A 22975-nucleotide genomic window follows, 5' to 3' on the forward strand; every position below is an offset into this window, starting at 1 on the left:
GTATATAGCACAGCCCACGCAGTATAAAGCACAGCCCACGCAGTGTATAACACAACCCACGTAGTATATAGCACAGTCCACGCAGTGTATAACACAGCCCACGTAGTATATAGCACAGCCCACGTAGTATATAACACAGCCGACGCAATATATAACAGCCCATGTAGTATATAGCACAGCCCACGCAGTATATAACACAGCCCACGCAGTATATAGCACAGCCCACGTAGTATATAACACAGCCCATGTAGTATATAACAGGCCACGTAGGATATAACACAGCCCATGTAGTATATAGCAATGTGGGCACCATATCCCTGTTAAAAAAAAGTTATATACTCACCTTCCGGTGGCCCCCGGATCCAGGCGAGGCATTTAGCGATGCTCCTCGCGAAGCTCCGGTCCTAAGAATCCATTGCGGTCTCGCGAGATGATGACATAGCGGTCTCGCGAGACCGCTACGTCTTCATCTCGCGAGACCACAATGCATGGCCCGGAGCATTGCGAGAAGCGGGAAAGGCGCCGGATGGTGAGTATATAATGATTTTTTATTTTATTATTTTTAACATTAGATCTTTTTACTATTGATGCTGCATACGCAGCATCAATAGTAAAAAGTTGGTCACACAGGTTAAATAGCAGCGTTAACGGACTGTGTTACACCGCGGCATAACGCGGTGTAACGCAGCCATTAACCTTGTGTTAGCGCTGACTGGAGGGGGCACTAACAGAGTAGGAAGGTGCAAATTTGCGTCCGGACTGTGCCCTACCGCGACCAATCATCGAAACGGGATTTTCGTGACAAACAGACGGAATTATATTTATATAGATACCTGCATGTCATCTCCCCTGTATATAGTGTATACCTGTATGTCATCTCCTCCTGTATAGAGTATATACCTGTATCTCATCTCCCCTGTATATGGTATATACCTGTATGCCATCTACACCTGTATATAGTATATACCTGTATGTCATCTCCTCCTGTATATAGGATATGCCTGTATGTCATCTCCTGTATATAGTATATACCTGTATGTATGTTATCTCATATAAATACTGAGGTAAAATACTGAACGTGTGAATGTGGCCTTATACACAGCCTCCACCTGCAGCACCTCACTCTTTTCTGTACACAGCCTCATGCTGCAGCAGCACCTCACTTCTCTCATTTTGCCCCTCACATCTCTATCCATGAGGCTCCTCCCTTTGCATTGACGTCATACCTCACAGGAGCATCTCCAATCTAGACACGACGGAGCTAGATGTGGCCTGTGCCTGCTCTGTGAGCATGGTTATGTGGAGTGGGCATGTCTCGATACATACACACACACACACATACATACACTCAACTTTATATATGATGACACAGGGACAAAACAACACAAAGATTTAACAAAAATGTGCCTGTATTGTTATTTCTATATATAAAGTATAGATGGCAATACTGGCACATTTTTTGTTAAATCTTTGTGTTGTTCTGGCCCAGTGTCACCCCCCCCAATAAATGTTTGAATAAAGTGACCTCCGATTGTTACCATTCCTCTTTTGAGTAGGTCTGACATTACTGACAGTGATTGGACAGTATACATTTGTGAAGGCACAAACTTCATGGGCAAGATGTTTGTTAACACAAGTTGTCAATTTATTTCTACATTTCAAGAAGATTAACAGTGACAGAGTAAAATACTGATGTTTTAGAAATTATACATTTATTATGATAATTTTTATTTATATTTAAAGCACTACCAAAACCTTGGTGTTATACATTTGAAAAGGGTTACATACATGTAACTTACGTAAAATAAAGCAAACAGACAGACTGATGCAGAGTAGCAAAGTACTATGCCCTCATGGGCTTACAATCTACAGGGTAATGTGAGAAAGAGACAGTAGGTCTGGGAGTTGGAGCAGCTCTGCTGGTAGTAAGGTGGCAGCAGGATTATTGTAGTCTGTAGGCTATTCTGAAGATGAGTTTTCAGGTTGCATCTGAAGTTTTCAAATGTGGGACACAACTGTATGTACTAAGGCAATTCGAGAGCATGGGGCATGCTCAGGAAAATTTTTGACAGCGATTGGTTGAGGAATGTACGAGAGGAGAGGAGATAAGATGGTCTTGTGAGGACTGGAAATTATGTGTAGGGAGGTATCAGGAGATAAGATTGGAAGAGATCAATTATGGACAATGTTTAAGTCATTGTTATTAATTTAAACTACGGTAGATTAGTTGGGGAATTAGAAGCCAGTGAAGGTATTGACGCATGTGAGTAGCGTAGGAGAAATGGTAGGACATGTGAATTAATAAGGCAGTGGTGTTGAGGGTAGACTGGAAAGGTCCAAGATTCTTAGTCGGGAGGCCTTAGAGAAGGATATTGCATGATGGAGGCAGGAGATGATGAGGGCATGCATTAACATTTTATAATATTTTTACCAAAACAGACTTATCTGAAGAGTTGTCTGGTCTTTGTTAATGCCTGTTAAAAGTTAAGTAGCACAAGTTTCATTTGAAGAGTCTAATAAAGGTGTATAATTATGTGTGCAAATTAGTTCTTCTTGCAGTACGAAATAAATTATTTTGCAAATTCCAGTTACGAAAGCCAGCTACATTATGAGTCAATGTGAGATCATTTAAAAAGAATGTCACTAGGTTTGGACGATAAGAGAAATGGCTATCACCTTTCAGGGCTGATATCCCACATTCTATAATGCTGTATATATGCCCCAACTCAATCTGCATCTCTTATCGGAAAAATCTGGTGATAGGTTCACTTTAGACCTTGCAGTATAACGGGGGATAAATGACAAGCTAGAAACTCATCTATCTGTGACTTTGAGTCCAGAAATGTTGCCTTTATAATCTTCACATGTAGATCTTTTTATTTCAGATTTCTGGTGAAGAGATTCTTACAAAGCAGATTGAGATTTCGGATGCTCTTCAGACTTTACAATTGCTTTTAGCCAAGCACGGTGACAGGTATTGCACCAGTTTCTCTTATGGTAAACATTGTTTTCATAGATAACTATGTACAGCTTCTAAAAATGTAGCGCTGAGTTTATTCATAATTCTCTCGCAAGTAGTCATTAATCCCATAAGCATGACTCCACAAAAGGCACCTGCATACTATTTTTATATGCAGCTTGTTTATTTTATTCCTCAGAATGACTGAAGAAGAAAGAGCTGATGTAGAAAATCAGATTAAAGCACTCCAAGAAAGTCAAAGTCTGTTATCAAGAGAAAGTAAAAGGCAGCAACAAGAAGCCAAGGAACTGGTAGATAAACTGGTGGAACAGAAGGTGACATCTGTCAAACATTTTAATCTATTTCTATTGCAACCAATTTCCACATTTTTTGTGTTGGTTTTTTTTGCATGTAATTGAAGTAACGATAATGGGAAATACTATATGTTGCTCCCTAAATGGAGCTTGGTTCCTTACGTTTGGGTATGGTGTTGGTTTAGCTAAGGAGATAAGCTAGTTTGTGCTGGCCTAATATTCACAGATATATTCTGGTCATGGTTTTCTATGATCTAATTTGGCAAAGATTAGCAAAATATCACAAGTGTTTTTGTACCAGTGGTATCCTCCTATCATCTCTATTAACAGCATTTTTTCCATCAGGTGTGATTTATACAGTGTGCTGTAAACATGACAAGCATGGTTCTTCATGTGACATCTCTTCTAACCCTTCACAAGCATCAAATAGCATGATGGTTTGCTTTACAGGTGGTACTTACTCTACTTGTCATCAGTCTTCTCACTAACACACTATGTGTCCTAAAGCTAAATTCTAGTTCACAGATGCATGCTGAGTTCAAAGCTTGTGCCACCTTTGCTGTCAAGATACTGACAAAATCATTTTTTATCTGAACTGCTTATTCAGACAGCTTGTTCTGTGTGTGGTAAGTATCGAGCATGTGGAGCACTCTCATTAGAACTTGTAAATTGGCAATTGAAGCTACCATATTTGCTAATATCGTCTTATCTTGTTTCAGGTGGACAGAGTGGTGTCAGGGACGATTGATGAGGCAAATGGGAGAATTCTTTCCATTTACCAATCTATGGTAGAAGGACTTGTTGATTATGAAACAGGAATTCTTCTACTTGAAATGCAACTTATAGTGTCTGGCCTGGTTTGCCCACAGTTAAAGAGATGCTTCGACATCGAAGACGCTCAGAGTCACGGTCTTATAGATGATCAAATTAAAGTGCGACTCCGTGAAATATCTCATGCCAAATGTGTAATTTTATCTCTTACTTCAAGTGATTTTCCTATAATTACAGCTTACGACCAAGGATCAATATCAGAGACTGTAACAGTCAAAATGATCAACACTTTGCTTTCTTGTGGTTGTCTTCAACTTGCCACTTCCAAAGAGCAGGTCAATGTGAATAAACTTTTTCAAAGGAATATCATTTCAACGTCAATGTTTACAAAACTCATTGAGAGACGAAAGATGGCCAAAGACTTAATTGATCCCATTACAGCAGAAAAGATTACATTAGTAGACCTATACCAGAGGAGTGTGAAAGATGAGAAAACAGGAATGAGACTTCTTTTAGTTAACTCAGAAGATAAAGGTAAAATTACATTAAAATCTGGAAGAAAAATTAATGTTTTACGTGCAGCACATGAAGGAATTCTGGACCGAGAAATCATGTACAGGCTACTTGGAGCACAGCTTTTATCAGGAGGTATTATTGATCTAGATACAGGAAACCAACTGACTTTGGAACAGGCTCAAGAACAAGGTGTTATTGATCATGGAACAGTTTGTGGAATTTTAACCCAACAAGTTCAAAATGGTGGAATCCTTTGCCCGTCTACAAGAAAATATTTAACAGTAGATGAAGCTGTTCAATGCAATTTAATTTCATATAGTAGTGCGTTGATGGTTCTAGAGGCACAGAGAGGGTTTATTGGACTTATCTGGCACGATACCAGTGAAATTTTCCCCATATCAACATCTTTACAACAAGGAATGATTTCTACTGAGCTAGCCCAAAAGATCCTAAGTAATAGACACAAGATTGCTGGGTTATATATTCCGGAAACATCAGAGATAGTACAATTAAATATTGCTTCTCAGTCAGGTATAATAGAGAAAAATACTGCATCAGTCCTTAGCAGCTTGGAATTACAGGACAAAATGCCAAATATAGATATTCTGGAACCAACCAAACATACTCTAAAATGGATATCTTCTTACGAATCTCACACAACTCAACAGACTGAAAGTTCTGAAAACAAATCAGAAGAAGAACTGACACATAATCCAGACCATACAAAGCAATTGTTTATTTCTTATCTCATGATTAATAGTTATATTGATGCACATACTGGGGAAAGACTGTTACTGTTTGATGGCGATCTTGATGAAGCTGCCAGCATGTTGCTTGAGTCTGAACATATTGTGCAGACGTCATGTGAAAATGATGAAGGCATCACTGATACTTTGCCAGAGGATTTGGAGGTGACAAAAAAAGACCGAAGCCACAATATAGACATGAATATAATTGAGTATGAAAGTATATCTCATTCTAACTCGATATTTAAAAAGACAGAAGACCTGAAAACCGCTGCAGAGCAGCATCAGTTTATGGATAAAGTAGACATCACTGACCATGAGGAAGTGTATTTTCAATTGTTAAAAGATGTAGAAGAAGCTGACATATCTAGTGAAATGATAGTGCAGCAAAATCCGACAACTCGAACACATGAAGAAGCAGAATCTTTTCTGCGAAAAGATATAATCGAAGATGATGCTCACCTTTGTCAACTGAATAGTATGACTGATGCTGTAGATAACAAGTGCAATAATTTAATTCAGGAAAATAACATTCACAACCCTTTTAATGAAGGCTCCCATCAGGCTGAAGAAGTTTATAATCATCCAGAAGGAGTAGTAAGCCCTTCAAATATCAGAATTATTAAAGATAAAACAGAAGACACCGTTGAATCTTTTGGAGATCTTTTTTATGATCAACTAGAAAAAACGCCAACTGAAGAACTTTGTGATAAAGACACTGACCATGATAGTCATGTCATTTTACCATCTCAAACCAACTGTGAGGCACTGCCTTATGTAAAACAAGATATTTCTGTTGATCTTCATGGATATTTTGAGAAGAGCAGTGACTCTGATATGTCTGATGGAAATTTTGAAAGTGAAAATGAAGCTGGTGATACAGATGATACTAAAAAGACTTGGAAAACGATAGGAAATGGTATCATAGACGACAGAACACCTACCCAAAGTGATACAAGCTCAGATGAAGATAATTACTATTATACTGATATTGATGCTGAAAACACCGATATTTTGCAAGGAAGGCAATTTCTGGAAACCATCATTGAAGAAGACTCCGAAAGTTACTCCTGCTTAGATGACCATACTTCTATATATAAGGAAAAATCTTTTTCAAGCAGTTTAGTAGACGAAGAATATGAGAGAAGTAAATATGAATTTGCTGCAACGGATGTGGATGGCAACATGAAAACTGGTGATAAATTCATGATAGAGGAAGAACTAGATGAAGAATATGTTGAAAGTAGTTTTAGTGAAACTGACATTGACTGTTTTGTTACTGATGAGAACAACAGTGAAGAGGGCTATCAAGCCAATGAAGAATATTTAGATGAATATTTTGAAGACAATGAAATTGATAGTAAAGCTGGTTTATTAAATGAGAATAATGAAACAAGCATTCATATTGAAAATATTTTGTGTCCACAACCTGGTAATTCTGATAATTTATCCAACCCCAAGGATCTAAGTGAATCAGATGAACCTTTACAGTGTCAAGAACAACGTGATATCATCAGCCTGGGCAATTGTAAGACATCACTGAGAGAATCATCTTCATTTATTGGAGAGGATTCTGAGTCAAATCAAACTGGAACTAAGTGTCTATATGACAAGTCAGGTGCTGAATGTCTACAAAGTGAAATTGAAAATAAAAGTGAAACACCAGAATTAATTAACCACAAAGATAGTAGAAGTCCTACTCTATTTGATGCGGAAGTCACCTCTGTTCATAATGGTCTTGAGTTTACTGTTGATTTTTCTGCTCTCAAACAGGAAACTAATAGTTATGGATCTCCAACTGGTAAGACCAATCTGATTCCTGAAAGCATTCTTATGGGAAAAGAGAATGCAAGTGCTGAATGTAACATTGCCAATTTGCAGGCTGAAGATAAAGAAATATGTAGACATATAGAGAATGGTCATCAAAGCAATGATCAAAGTTCTACAAAGATTATGGAACACTCTACAACTGAAAGGTCTACTGTGCTTTCCAATAATGATTTTGAGTCTAAGACTCTTTTTGATCCCAACTCTGAGAAAATGCTTCAAAATCATTCCTTCAATGAAGTCAAAGCAGTTTTTGATGCTACTGTTACCCATTCTGAAAGTAATTACCATATAGAAGGCGTGCAGTCAGAAAGTAGGACCGTTCAGAAGGTTAATTCAGATGTAACAGAAGACAATACATTGTGTAGAGAAAAAAATCACCTTTTGCCCAAAGCAAATGACAATGAAATTTGCAAGATTACTGATATGCTAAATAAAAAGGAAGATTCAATGAATTATGGAGCAAAAAGTCCGATTCATATTGATAACTTGAGTGCAATTTTTGAGTCATCAATCAGTAAAAATTATGATTTAGTTGGAACGGCTACCAGCACTGGGTCTGAAACAGTACAAAAATCTAATGTAGATGATATGCAATCAAGTAATGCAGGAGAAGCTGATAATTTAACAATGTACCTCAAAGGTTGTGCAGGAATTGTACAAACAATTGGTCACAATGTTTATGCCAAACAAACTAACTTGGGAGTTACCAACACAGAGGAGAAATTAGACAACTTATTACCACAATTGTCATATGACAAGTTGAATCAAAGTGCAAAAGATTCTGATGAAGATCCTAATCCTTTATTGGTTCTAGTAAATAAAGTAGCCAGAAGCAAGAATGTTTCCAAAGATAAATCAATTGAAGTAGGTGAACCAGCACATAACTTTGGGGAAGTTGACAAGCATTCAAAACACATTCCAGACTTAGACCTTTTTAATGTGAAAAGTAAGGTAGAAGATGGATTAATGATTAAGGGAGATTATGAAAAACAAGGCAAACACATTGAAAAAGATTCAGTATTATATAATATTGGAGTCACCCAAAATCAGGAAACTTTTAGTTCTTCATCATTTTTCGGTAAACAGGAAGTGCTAGAACCAAATCGTCTTAAATTAATCTCTTCCCAGCTTGATGAAATCTTTCATGTTCCACCAGATTCTGAGAATTCAAACAAATTGGAAGAACTTATAATTAACATGAATAAAGGTCTGTTTCCTAGTGAGCCGATCTCATCTTCCATTTCTGAACAGATGATCAAGCTAATTCCTGAAAAAAAGAAAACATTTTCCCCAGATTACAGTTCGGAGTCACCAGGAACTGCGAGAAAATTCAGCTTTACAGACAAAACATGTGATGTAAAATCATTGGATGTGGACACAGCTAAAAAAATGTTCCCAATTTACAGTTCTGACTCACCGGGAACTGAGCAAAAATTCATCTTTACAGACCAGCCATGTAATGTAAAATCATTGGATGTGGACGCTACTACTGAAAGTATTACATATTCATCTGTCTCTGCCGTGGAGGAAAATGCAGTAGGCAAAGAGTCTGAAATGGTGAGTTAATGCCAAAAACATAAAGTTCATACTACTTCAGATACTGTAATGCCTTTTTGATAACAAATAGCATTGACAGCTGCTCTCTGCAAATGCACTGATCACAAGAATGTTGGTTTTGTGTCCCCTATGGAGCAATCTTCATGAATACACATTACCACTACATTTAGTATATATGAGACTGTGAAAAATAGCCTGGTTAATTTTTAATTATTTTGTATTTTAGAAATCTTACACTCTACATTTTACAATAAAAGCAGTCCCCAGGACACATTTTGCTATATATATAGGTGCTCAAAATAAATGAACCTTTACTGTGGTGTACTGTATAAAGAGTTATAAAATGGTATCATTTCTAACACACCACCTTGCCTGCTCTTTTACTCTCAGTTCAGCGCTAATTCTTCTTAGAGCTAAAGAGCCAAGTAAATTCTGCGTAACACCCCATATATGTTGTTGACACTGGAAGGTATTTTCTGAGCAATCAATTTGTTGGTCCTGGCTGATCATCTCTAAATTGATACTATGCTAATGTTAAAAAAGAGGCTACTTGAAAATAGTTAAGGCAAGCAATCTACAGTGCATATCAGTAGCCTAACTGGAATTTCATATTCATTTTAGGCAACTTTCAATCAGTGCTGTCAAACATTAAGTGACCATCTGACTGTTGTTCAGGATCAGAAACTTCACGTTGATAATTTTCCAACCCTTGGTGATAACTTGGAAACATTAAAAGTACAGCTTGATCAACTAGAGGTCAGTATTGTTAGTGTATTTTCTCGGCACAAACATTTTTCTTTATTTCTTTTCCTTGTCCATTTTTGGGTTTTCTGTGGAGCAACAATGCTGTGTTTGTTCATTTACATATTCAAAATTCTTGTTAAGAATATAAAATTCCTGAACCTGCTCTGAAATATTTTAAACTTAAAGGGGTTGTCTGGTCCAAACCGATAAGTCTCCGGTCACTCTGTGTGACTGCAGACTTATGAATCCCTCCAGCACATGCACTGTGCGCTGCCGCGACTGGCCAACTTCTGAGTCAGGAACGAACGGTAGGTATGAGTTATAGATACCCCGGTCAGTGGGTGCAGCCTCGCTCGCCATACACTTATATGGATTGAGGCTGCGCCACTGGTCGTACGCATCATTAGACGGGATATGCCCTCACCCATTACAATTGTATGGATTGAGGCGATGCCCACTTTCCAAGAGTATGTATAACTCATACATACCCTTCGGTCCAGAATCAGAAACGACAAATCGCTGCATCGCACAGTGCGTGTGCTGGGGGATTTATAAGTATGCAGTCACACTGCAGAATTATCGGTTTGGACTGGACAACCTCTTTAAAGTGTTACAAAATCTAATAAGTTTGTGAAAAAATAAAGTTTCTTTTCAGTTCCAGTCAATCTAAAAGAACACTTGTTAATCTTGATCAATTAAAAAAAAAAAACGTTTCTTTTCAGTTCCAGTCAATGTAAAAGAACACTTGTTAATCTTGATCAATTAACATTCTAGTGTATAGACTTCTTCCATCATCTTCCTAAGGCTAGGGTCACACAACTGTTTTTATCTCATCCGAGAAAATCGGTCTGATTATGCTAATCAGACTGTTATCATAAGTTGATGTGAATGTGATCTGATTTTCTCGGAGATGGAGAAAGTTTCTTTACCCTCTCTATATTGTCAGTCCATGATAATCGGACCACACTCTGATATCATCTGATTGTGGTCCGTATTTTTTCATGGACCCATAGAGATGAATGAGCGAGTGTCATCTTGTTCTTGGAGGCAATGTGTCACGTCCTCTTGGGAGATCTGGGGTTAGGCGATCTTTAAGTACTGCGAGTCGCAGATCTTCCATTTAGCCTGTGTGTTTTGTTTCTCATATTAAATGGACTTTGTTTCCTTTGGCACTGAAGAGGTTAAAGGGACACTGTCACCTGGATTTGGAGGGAACAATCTTCAGCCATGTAGGCGGGGTTTTGGGGTTTTTGATTCACCCTTTCCTTACCCGCTGGCTGCATGCTGGCTGCAATATTGGATTGAAGTTCATTCTCTGTCCTCCATAGTACACGCTTGTGCAAGGCAAGATTTCCTTGTGCAGGCGTGTACTATGGAGGACAGAGAATGAACTTCAATCCAATATTGCAGCCAGCATGCAGCCAGCGGGTAAGGAAAGGGTGAATCAAAAACCCCAAAACCCCGCCTCCATGGCTGGAGATTGTTCCCTCCAAATCCAGGTGACAGTGTCCCTTTAATAACTCTTTTTTTATGCCGGTTAGAGACATGCAGCTCCATCTCACAGCTGCTCCTGACTTGTTCATTTCTCTCTCTATAAAACCTGGCCAGACCTTCTCATCCCACCTGTGAAAGTTTTGCTTCCTGACTTTCCAGAGTTGGTGTGCCGAAGTTGGATATCGTAGTTGCTGCTGGAGATTGTTGTCTGCTGTTTTGGGGTGTATGCTTTCTCCATCATCCTATTCCCTTGTGGTTTGTACCTTTCTATCCTTCCCCTTATTCCTCTCTTCACTTGTTGAGTGTTTTTGTATGTAAGTTGCTTTTTTTTTTTTATCCCTGTTTGTCTTACTTGTATGTATATATACATTAACATACAGCATCTGTTCCAGGCCCGGGAGAGGGGACAGCTTAGGACATTAACAGGAGGATAGTAAGGTCGAAGACTCGAGACCCTCTACCTTTAAGAGTGCCCCCGGGAGAGGGATTGTTAGGGTCTCAGTTCCAGGGACAGTTTGATACCCCCCTTCTTTACTGAAGACTGCCAAGGCATGATAGGCAAATCATGTATGCTGCACAGCCTCATATAATAACGTGGGGACAAATGCTCTCCGCCAAAATGAGGATTAGCATTCATCCAATTTGTATAGTCGTCTTCACAAGTCCTGAGGGTGGCAAACATGCTTGATACATATATTTGCACAAATCTGTAGAGTTTGCATGTGAATTCTGCTTCTTCACTAATGGGCTGTGTCCTTTCCTTCTATACTGCAGCCCAAACATATTTGCGTAGGAGCTTGCCAAACAGTAAGACTTATTTATTATAGATGGTAAGCTATTTGCTTAAGAATAACTAGACAATTAAAGTTCAGTTTATATTTTAAGGCTAGGATTCACATTTATTCTGTGTTCTATGCTGAGCACTTGCCAAAGTATTTTTGTCTATTTTGTTGAACATCAAGATTCGAACATAACCCCCAATCAAGAAATTCAGTAATAATGGGGCAGATGGAGTCACTCTGAACTTTGTTTGGCTTGCGTTCCAGTGGTGACCATGTTTTAAGGTGGCCACAAAAGCATAATCTACGGCGCTGTTATGTCGACCTAAAAAAGATGGACACCGTCGAGTCCAAAGTAACTCCGTTTTCCCCAGTATACTGAATGGCTCTAATGGAGGTTACATCTGAATCCAGTTTTTGGGGGATTTAGACAGAAATCCCACATAAGTACTCTGTTTAGAGCACTGTATAAATGTGAACTAGATAATAGTAATCACTAAATTCACCTCAAGTGAACTAAGAAAGAACCGCACTTTAGTCTATTTTGTACTTAGAGTGAAAGTTTGTGCTCATTTTCATTCCCCAAAACCTTCAATTCAGAGGCTGCATATTAGATATTTAATAAATGTTTTCATCCTCTCTTTCAGTCGTTTGAATCAAGGTTGGCTGCATTTTCTGTTACTCTGAAAAAAGATGTACAATTTGCAGAGCAAATCTTAACCTCTGTTCCTGGTGACCTTCCAGGAGAGCATCTGAAGGAGTTAAGTGAGACATTGATGAATTCCTTTGCTACAGTTTGTGAAATGTCTTCAGATCGTGCAAAACACATTGCATGTGCTGTGGAGGCTGAAATGGTAAGTGACTGAGTCTTGTCATAATTGCTGTTTGCCAAGAGTTTGTTTTTGTCTATATTTTCTTTGTTGAATGGTTTGTGTTCATTTTTGTGAATTGCTTTGTATTTAAAGAGTACCCATCACTATTCAGTGACTACCCTTTTTATTTCAGATAACATTGGTCAGCCACAGATTGATAATTTTACTAAATAACACACATTAAAAACATGACAATCGGGTATTCGTGGATCCTGGGGGTTCCTTCACCCATTGACAAACCCCGTCCCGCCCCACTCAGTCTAACCAACCAAAATACCCATTCCTTAAATAATGGCTCGCACACATCTTTTAATCTTTGGATAAATTGGCCACAGCAGCCTTTATTAACATTTAACATAACAATTTGTAAATTTTAACCATATTTACGGGGTGGGCGGTCCTCGAAGCCCCAAAACTATAGCACAAAACTCAGCACAACCTTGGCCTCCAGGTCGCGTCTTGCCTCTAGCCGCTAGGCACCAGCTCAGAGACCCACAGAGACTCGCCTGGCCAATATCCTTCAAAATTACCCACAGATCCCCGTTATCTCCTCCATGTGATCCTTCCGTTCCACTCCATTTAATACACTCAAGGGGGAGTCCAGGACCTTTGGGATCCCCCCCTTTGAGCCCCCAGTTATTAGCACCACCAACCTCGAGGACCTCCCCCCCCACGCCACCAGCATAAATGTTCTGACTCAAACATTTATGTCACGCCACACCAACAGACCTTTTTCAATGCCCTCTTGTACTGCCAAACACCACATATCCAGATCGATGGCATTCAAATGAATACCATCCTTCCTCCAATACTCCCCTTCCCCAGACTTCAAGTCCCAATGCCTCACAATTGCCCCATGAAACGAGACACCGCTCTATTCAATTTAATCCTAGCCTTATTTAAACCGCTCGCCGACCTCGCCTCATGCCATACCTTCCTAGGGATGATATCTGACCATACCACTAGTAATCTCGGGAACAATGACCAGAGCTGCAACATGTCAAACATAATATCCTTGATTAGTTCTCTGCATGGACGTTTCCCTAAGTCATTTCCCCCCAGGTGTATCACCAACCAGTCCGGCACCCGATCTAACCGAACAAATTTATGAAACTCGGGTAACAATTGTTTCCATAACATCCCCCGTTTACCAATCCACCTCACGACTCCTAATGTTCTTGGCACTCCTAGTTGTCTCCCATCTTGACGGGCTTCCGCTCTCATTGCTGCCCAAAAGACAAAAGACTGACCCATGATCCAAGTGAGCAAACTTCTCGACTCTGTAATACAAAAGAAACATTACAACCATATAACTGAAAATCACAGCTGATACCACGGAATTCCTTATAACAAAGACGGACGAATGTAACAGCGAAATCTCACTGATTCCCAGCGACCAATCCTTTGTACCATCTCATCCCCTAGACCCCTCCTAGCCGCCTCAGTTGCTGCTCCAATACGAAAGGAATGCCCACTAAAATTCTTTGCAGAAATGCCCCCTTTTACCAGACACCGTTTAAATACTGTCAGATATTGAAAGCGAGATAAGAATGAACCATCCTCATGCAATAACAACGGGTAATTCCCCGGACTCGAGCTCCTCCAAAACTCTCTCAAACATTTTACTGGATATAAAGGGGAACCATCTACCCTGAAAAGAACAACCCTACAGCCTCTTCCCTCCGTATCCATTTTGGATGACCTCAACATTATCACCAATCTGTCCTCGTACATATCAACGTTTTGCCTTAGCAGACCTCCTATTCGATACCTGGATGGGCTGACCAATTCCCCCAATCTAAAGGTCCCAAAAAATGCTAACAAAAATGCTAGTTTAAACAAGGTCATCACCTCCTTTTGACTGGAACATATTACCTCTTAACTGTTGACCCAACGTCAATAGAACTTCGTAAGAAACCGGGCACCTACCGTCTAACACCTTCCAGCCTTTACGCCAACCTTTCACCACTTGACGAACCAAAAATGATTTTGTCAAATCGTTCAACCCGCGAAACTTAAAACCAAATGCCAAACTCGAAAGGAAATTATTAATTTTTGCAACGGACCACCCAGATTCCCAGTTGTGGCCTATCAATAAGATCAGCTTGCTTTCATCTTCTAAACCCAGCCCCAGATTTGACTTCCATTCCTCCCAGGAATCCCATGACTTCCGGTAATGTGACCACGTTCCCACTGCCAAAGATCTGAATAGCAAATCTCTCACTGCCCCTACGGAAGATTCCATAACTCCTCTGGGCACGCCCGACCCGTGGGTTCCACTTGAGGTGCCGAACGCGATCCCACTGCGAAGAAGAAATAGCATCAAGAATAGGGTAATGTCTCACGAGCTTGTTTTCCGCCGTAATCCACAAATTGAAATTCAAACCTGCCCACACCAAATGTTGCAACACTCTCAGCAGGGCCTAATTGGAAGATGACAGCGAGTTTATAGCCTTCACTGCCCCTAGCCACATGCAACTAAAACAAATTTTTCTGTTCCGAACGCTCCCTCCCCACAATGACATTATCGCGACAATGGGGAACACCTCACGCAGAACTGGATTAGCCAATAGACCCATCTCTTTCCAAACCTGTGGCCAATGAGCCACCAACCATTTGCCCTGAAAAAACAAAGAAAAACCCAGATCGTCCACCGCACCCACCAAAATTCCAAGACTTTCAGCCGATACCGCCGGTGCATTCCAAAGAGACTTACCATTATAGGAATCCAGAAAAAATGCCCAAACTCTCAAATCCTCTTCTAACTGTTTTCTGAGCCTAATGAAATGTGACGGAGCCTTAATACCCACCGTAGCCAAAGAAAGCCTGCAACAAAATGCTCTGCCCTTTGGCATAATTCGACATGCGAAATTCAGTTTTCCAAGCAGCGACTGAGCCTTGCGCAAAGTGACTTTCCTCAAGCCACCAACTCGTTTAACCCCTTTACCCCCAAGGGTGGTTTGCACGTTGATGACCAGGCCAATTTTTACAATTCTGACCACTGTCCCTTTATGAGGTTATAACTCTGGAACGCTTCAACGGATCCCAGTGATTCTGACATTGTTTTCTCTTGACATATTGTACTTCATGATAGTGGTAAAATTTCTTTGATATTACCAGAGTTTATTTGTGAAAAAAACTGAAATTTGGCGAAAATTTCGCAATTTTCCAACTTTGAATTTTTATGCAATTAAATCACAGAGATACAGTTAGGTCCAAATATATTTGGACAGAGACAACATTTTTTCTAATTTTGATCATAGACATTACCACAATGAATTTTAAACAAAACAATTCAGATGCAGTTGAAGTTCAGACTTTCAGCTTTCATTTGAGGGTATCCACATTAAAATTGGATGAAGGGTTTAAGAATTTCAGCTCCCTAACATGTGCCACCCTGTTTTTAAAGGGACCAAAAGTAATTGGACAGATTCAATAATTTTAAATAAAATGTTCATTTTTAGTACTTGGTTGAAAACCCTTTGTTGGCAATGACTGCCTGAAGTCTTGAACTCATGGACATCACCAGACGCTGTGTTTCCTCCTTTTTGATGCTCTGCCAGGCCGTCACTGCGGTGGTTTTCAGTTGCTGTTTGTTTGTGGGCCTTTCTGTCTGAAGTTTAGTCTATAACAAGTGAAATGCATGCTCAATTGGGTTGCGATCAGGTGACTGACTTCTTTGCATTAATAAACTCCTAGGTTGCTTTGGCTTTATGTTTTGGGTCATTGTCCATCTGTAGTATGAAACGATGACCAATCAGTTTTGCTGCATTTGGCTGGATCTGAGCACACAGTATGGTGGCTCTGAATACCTCAGAATTCATTCGGCTGCTTCTGTCCTTTGTCACATCATCAATAAACACTAGTGACCCAGTGCCACTGGCAGCCATGCATGCCCAAGCCATCACACTGCCTCCGCCGGGTTTTACAGATGATGTGGTATGCTTTGGATCATGAGCTGTACCACGCCTTCATATACTTTTCTCTTTCCATCATTCTGGTAGAGGTTGGTCTTGGTTTCATCTGTCCAAAGAATGTTCTTCCAGAACTGTGCTGGCTTTTTAAAGATGTTTTTAGCAAAGTCCAGTCTAGCCTTTTTATTCTTGATGCTTATGAGTTGCTTGCACAGTGCAGTGAACCCTCTGTATTTACTTTCATGCAGACTTCTCTTTATGGTAGAATTGGATATTGATACACCGACCTCCTGGAGAGTGTTGTTCACTTGGTTGGCTGTTGTGAAGGGGTTTCTCTTCACCATGGAGATTATTCTGCGATCATCCACCACTGTTGTCTTCCGTGGGCGCCCAGGTCTATTTGCATTGATGAGTTCACCAGTGCTTTTTTTCTTTCTCAGGATGTACCAAACTGTAGATTTTGCCACTCCTAATACTGTAGCAATTTCTCGGATGGGTTTTTTCTGTTTTCGCAGCTTAAGGATGGCTTGTTTCACCTGCATGGAGAGCTCCTTTGACCGCATGTTTACTTCACAGCAAAATCTTCCAAATGCAAGCACCACACCTCAAATCAACTCCAGGCCTTTTATCTGCTGAATTGAGAATGACATGATGAAGGGATTGCCCACACCTGTCCATGAAATGGCCTTGGAGTCAATTGTCCAATTACTTTTGGTCCCTTTAAAAACAGGGAAGCGCATGTTAAGGAGCTGAAACTCCTAAACCCTTCATCCAATTTTAATGTGGATACCCTCAAATGAAAGCTGAAAGTCTGAACTTCAACTGCATCTGAATTGTTTTGTATAAAATTCATTGTAATGTCTATAACCAAAATTAGAAAAATGTTGTCTTTGTCCGAATATATATGGACCTTACTGTATGTCGCACAAAATATTTAATAAGTAACATTTCCCAGATGTCTACTTTACACCAGCACAATTTTGGAACCAAATTTTTTTTTTGTTAGGGAGTTATAAGGGTTAAAAGTTGACCAGCAATTTCCCATTTTTACAACACCATTTTTTTTAGGGACCACATCTCATTTGAAGTCATTTTGAGGGGTCTATATGATAGAAAATACCCAAGTGTGACACCATTCTAAAAACTGCACCCCTCAAGGTGCTCAAAACCACATTCAAGAAGTTTATTAACCCTTCAGGTGTTTCACAGGAATTTTTGGAATGTTTAAATAAAAATGAACATTTAACTTAAAAATTTACTTCAGCTCCAATTTGTTTTATTTTACCAAGGGTAACAGGAGAAAATGGACCCCAAAAGTTGTTGTACAATTTGTCCTGAGAACACCGATACCCCATATGTGGGAGTAAACCACTGTTTGGGTGCATGACAGAGCTTGGAAGGAAAGTAGCGCCATTTGACTTTTCAATGCAAAATTGACTGGAATTGAGATGGGACGCCATGTTACATTTGGAGAGCCACTGATGTGCCTAAACATTGAAACCCTCCACAAGTCACACCATTTTGGAAAGTAGACCCCCTAAGGAACTTATCTAGATGTGTGGTGAGCACTTTGACCCACCAAGTGCTTCACAGAAGTTTATAATGCAGAACCGTAAAAATAAAAAATCATATTTTTTCACAAAAATTATCTTTTCGCCCCCAATTTTTTATTTTCCCAAGGGTAAGAGAAAAAATTGGACCCCAAAAGCTGTTGTCCAATTTGTCCTGAGTACGCTGATACCCCATATGTTGGGGTAGACCCCTGTCTGGGCACACGGGAGAGCTCGGAAGGGAAGAAGCACTGTTTTACTTTTTCAACGCAGAATTGGCTGGCATTGAGATCGGACGCCATGTTGCGTTTGGAGAGCCCCTGATGTGCCTAAACAGTGGAAACCCCCCCATTATAGCTGAAACCCTAATCCAAACACACCCCTAACCCTAATCCCAACGGTAACCCTAACCACACCTCTAACCCAGACACACCCCTAACCCTAATCCCAACCCTATTCCCAACCGTAAATGTAATCCAAACCCTAACCCTAACTTTAGCCCCAACCCTAACTTTAGCCCCAACCTTAACTGTAGCCTTAACCCTAGCCCCTACCCTAACCCTAGCCCTAACCTTAGCTCTAACCCTAGCCCTAACACTAGCCCTAACCCTAATGGTAAAATGGAAATAAATTCATTTTTTTAATTTTTTAATTTTTCCCTAACTAAGAGGGTGATGAAGGGGGGTTTGATTTACTTTTATAGCAGTTTTTTAAGCGGATTTTTATGATTGGCAGCTGTCACACACTGAAAGACGCTTTTTATTGCAAAAAATATTTTTTGCGTTACCACATTTTGAGAGCTATAATTTTTCCATATTTGAGTCCACAGAGTCATGTGAGGTCTTGTTTTTTGCGGGAAGAGTTTTTATTGGTAACATTTTCGGGCACGTGACATTTTTTGATCGCTTTTTATTCTGATTTTTGTGAGGCAGAATGACCAAAAACCAGCTATTCATGAATTTCTTTTGGGGGAGGCGTTTATACCGTTCCGCGTTTGGTAAAATTGATAAAGCAGTTTTATTCTTCGCGTCAGTACGTTTACAGCGATACCTCACTTGTATCATTTTTTTTATGTTTTGGCGCTTTTATACGATAAAAACTATTTTATAGAAAGAATTATTTTTGCATCGCTTTATTCTGAGGACTATAACTTTTTTATTTTTTGCTGATGATGCTGTATGGTGGCTCGTTTTTTGCGGGACAAGATGACGTTTTCAGCGGTACGATGGTTATTTATATCTGTCTTTTTGATCGCGTGTTATTCCACTTTTTGTTCGGCGGTATGACAATAAAGCGTTGTTTTTTGCCTCGTTTTTTTTTCTTACGGTGTTTACTGAAGGGGTTAACTAGTGGGACAGTTTTATAGGTTGGGTCATTACGGACGCGGCGATACTAAATATGTGTACTTTTATTGTTTTTTTTGTTTTTTTTATTTCGATAAAGAAATGTATTTATGCGAATAATATACCGTATATACTCGAGTATAAGCCGACCCGAGTATAAGCCGACCCCCCTAATTTTGCCACAAAAAACTGGGAAAACTTATTGACTCGAGTATAAGCCTAGGGTGGAAATGCAGCATTTACCGGTGAATTTAAAAAATAAAAATAGATCATTATTTCCCCATAGCTGTGCCATATAGTGCTCTGCACCGTTCATTATTGCCCCATAGCTGTGCCCCATATAGTGCTCTGCACCGTTCATGATTGTCCCATAGCTGTGCCCCATATAGTGCTCTGCACCGTTCATGATTGTCCCATAGATGTGCCCCATACAGTGCTCTGCACCGTTCATAGTTCCCTATAGCTGTGCCCCATATAGTGCTCTGCACCGTTCATTATTTCCCTATAGCTGTGCCCCATATAGTGCTCTGCACCGTACATAGTTCCCTATATCTGTGCCCTGTATGCTCTGCACCGTTCATTATTTCCCTATAGCTGTGCCCCATACAGTGCTCTGCACCGTGCATAGTTCCCTATAGCTGTGCCCCATATAGTGCTCTGCACCGTACATAGTTCCCTATAGCTGTTCCCCATACAGTGCTCTGCACCATTCATTATTTCCCTATAGCTGTGCCTCATATAGTGCTCTGCACCGTTCATAGTTCCCCATAGAAAGCTCTGCCATTGCCGCTGCTGCTGCAGTAAAAATAAAAAAAAAGCCATACTCACCTCTCTTGCTTGCAGCTCCCAGCATGCGGTCCCGGCGTCTCTCTGCTCTGACTGATCAGGCAGATGGCGCCGCGCACACTATATGCGTCATCGCGCCCTCTGACCTGAACAGTCAGAGCGCAGACGCCGGGAAGATGGAGCGGCGCCCGGCGGCTGGAACGCGGACAGGTGAATATGACATACTTACCTGGTCCCGATGTCCGGCTCCCTCTGCCTGTCACAGCTGGTCTTCGGTGCCGCAGCTTCTTTCTCTAATCAGCGGTCACCGTTACCGCTGATTAGAGAAATGAATAGGCGGCTCCACCCCTATGGGAGGTGGAGCCGCCTATTCATTTCTCAAATGAGCGGTCCCACGTGACCGATGAAGAGGGTCAAGCTGCAGCACCGAAGACCGTGGGACGGCAGGGGGAGCGCCAGGATCGCTGGGACTAGGTAAGTATGCCTCAGCGCCCTCTCCCCCTCACCCGCCAACCCTGCCACCCACCTTGACTCGAGTATAAGCCGAGAGGGGGACTTTCAGCCCAAAAATGTGGGCTGAAAATCTCGGCTTATACTTGAGTATATACGGTATATATTTTTTTCATTATTTAGGAATTTATTTTTTTTTTATTTTTTTTTTACACATGTGGAAATTTTTTTTTTAACTTTTTTACTTTGTCCCAGGGGTGACATCACAGATCGCTGATCTGACAGTTTGCACAGCACTCTGTCAGATCAGCGATCTGACTTACAGGGCTGCAGGCTTACCAAGCGCCTGCTCTGAGCATGCACTTGGTAAGCCACCTCCCTCCCTGCAGGACCCGGATGCCGCGGCCATTTTGGATCCGGGCCTGCTGCAGGGAGGGAGGTAAGGAGACCCTCGCAGCAACGCGATCACATCGCGTTGCTGCGGGGGTCTCAGGGAAGCCCGCAGGGAGCCCCCTCCCTGCGCAATGCTTCCCTATACCGCCGGCACACCGCGATCATGTTTGATCGCGGTGTTCCGGGGGTTAATGTGCCGGGGGCGGTCCGTGACCGCTCCTGGCACATAGTGCCGGATGTCAGCTGCGATAGGCAGCTGACACCCGGCCGCGATCGGCCGCACTTCCCCTGTGAGCGCGGCCGATCGCGCTGGACGTACTATTCTGTCAGTGGGAATTAAGGCCCACCCCACATGGACGGAATAGTACGTCCAATGGCAGAAAGGGGTTAACCTCAGTCCTCATATCCATCAACTTTTCTTCTGGCAGCCTGCACTCCATTGCAACCATATCTATCTCAATACCTAAAAAACTCAGAGATGTCACTGGACCCATCGTCTTTTCTGCCGCCAATGGAACACCAAATTTCTTCGCCACCCCTTCCATTGAATGAAGTAATACAGAACAATTCGGGGAAAATTCCGGGCCAACAAATAAAAAATCGTCTAAGTAATGCACGCAAGAACTGAGACCAGATACGTCCTTAACTGTCCATTCCAAGAATGAATTAAATATTTCGAAATATGCACAAGACAATGAACACCCCATTGGCAAGCAGCGATCCACAAAAAATCCACCATCCCAAAAACACCCTACCAAGTGCATACTGTCCGGGTGAATCGGTAGCAAACGAAAAGCTGCTTCAATGTCGGTTTTTGCCAATAAGGCCCCTTGTCCACATTCTCTAACCAGATCCATTGCCGTATCAAAAGACGTATATAAAACAGAACATAGCTGAGGATCGATCCCGTCATTAACCGATGCTCCTTTCGGGAAGGAAAGGTGGTGAATCAACCTGAATTTATTCATTTCTTTCTTTGGCACAACTCCCAATGGCGACACCCTCAGGTTAGCCATAGGAAGTGAGTCAAATGGTCCAGCCATTCTACCTAGTGTCACCTCCTTTTGTAATTTTTCAGTGACTACACCAGGGAATTCTCTAGCTGATTTCAAATTCTTGGTTGATAACCCCAACTTAACATCCACAAAAGGAATCCTGAATCCGTCCCTAAAACCATCTCGTAATAATACCGCCACTTCCTTATCCGGGTACCTATTTAGGAATTGCTCCATCTCTACCAGACGCACTGGCGTCATTCCTTTTTTCAAAACTCTTTTTTTTGTCAACCTCCCTTAAATCATTTTGCAGCCCCCTGATTACCGCCGCAAGTGGAACATTCGTGCTTAAATTTACATTTGGCGCCAAACCGGCACAGCCCATCGTTATAGGAAAAACACAGCCCTTTTTGTGCTGCCACCGAGTGCCCCGACTGTCCTGAGCCCCCAGTGCCCCCAAGAAAAGACTAAGATCCCTGCCCTGGCCTACCTGGGGCTGTTACTCTCATCCATAGGGCTATATCTTTATGGTCCCAGCGAATGTTTGGACGAACCGCCTTCTGCTGACGGAATTGTTCGTCGTACCTCAGCCATCCCTGACCCCCGTATACCCTATATGCCTCCCCAATGGTGTCCATATAACAGAATAAGGGGGAACAATTTTCTGGCGATTTCTCAGTTAGAAAATGTGCAAGGAATCAACCGGTACCGTCTCCTATCCTCGTCTTCCTTTTTAGACTCGTCTCTCCTCACCCTATCAAGGTTGAAACGTTCTAAAGGTAGCAATGAAAATATTTCCACATATTCTCCCTTCCATATTTTTTCCCTTACTTCCTGCTTCAAATGTGCCCCTAACGGCCCCTCAAAACAAACGTAAACCTCGCCTTTTTCGTATCATTCAAACGCACCGATTCCTCCTTGTCCTTCTCCCCGCTACTTACTGCTACAGAATCATGCCCCGT

The 22975-nt window shown here is 41.1% G+C and overlaps 1 protein-coding gene across 3 annotated transcripts in view; it reads left to right on the top strand.

Moving 5' to 3' along the window:
* The window catches only part of DST (dystonin), a 750022-nt gene that overhangs the window by 513959 nt on the left and 213088 nt on the right, over positions 1-22975 (top strand). For 2 of the 3 annotated variants that reach the window (XM_069726743.1, XM_069726744.1), the window contains 2 exons: positions 2886-2974; positions 3159-3303. In XM_069726743.1, the coding sequence (XP_069582844.1) occupies positions 2886-2974; positions 3159-3303 (234 nt within the window). Of the gene's footprint in view, positions 1-2885; positions 2975-3158; positions 3304-3992; positions 8694-9314; positions 9450-12357; positions 12565-22975 lie in introns of all 3 variants that reach the window. The other variant, XM_069726742.1, reaches the window with a different exon arrangement.

The sequence above is a fragment of the Ranitomeya imitator genome, chromosome 5 (assembly GCF_032444005.1).
Source record: "Ranitomeya imitator isolate aRanImi1 chromosome 5, aRanImi1.pri, whole genome shotgun sequence".
Taxonomy (NCBI): domain Eukaryota; kingdom Metazoa; phylum Chordata; class Amphibia; order Anura; family Dendrobatidae; genus Ranitomeya; species Ranitomeya imitator.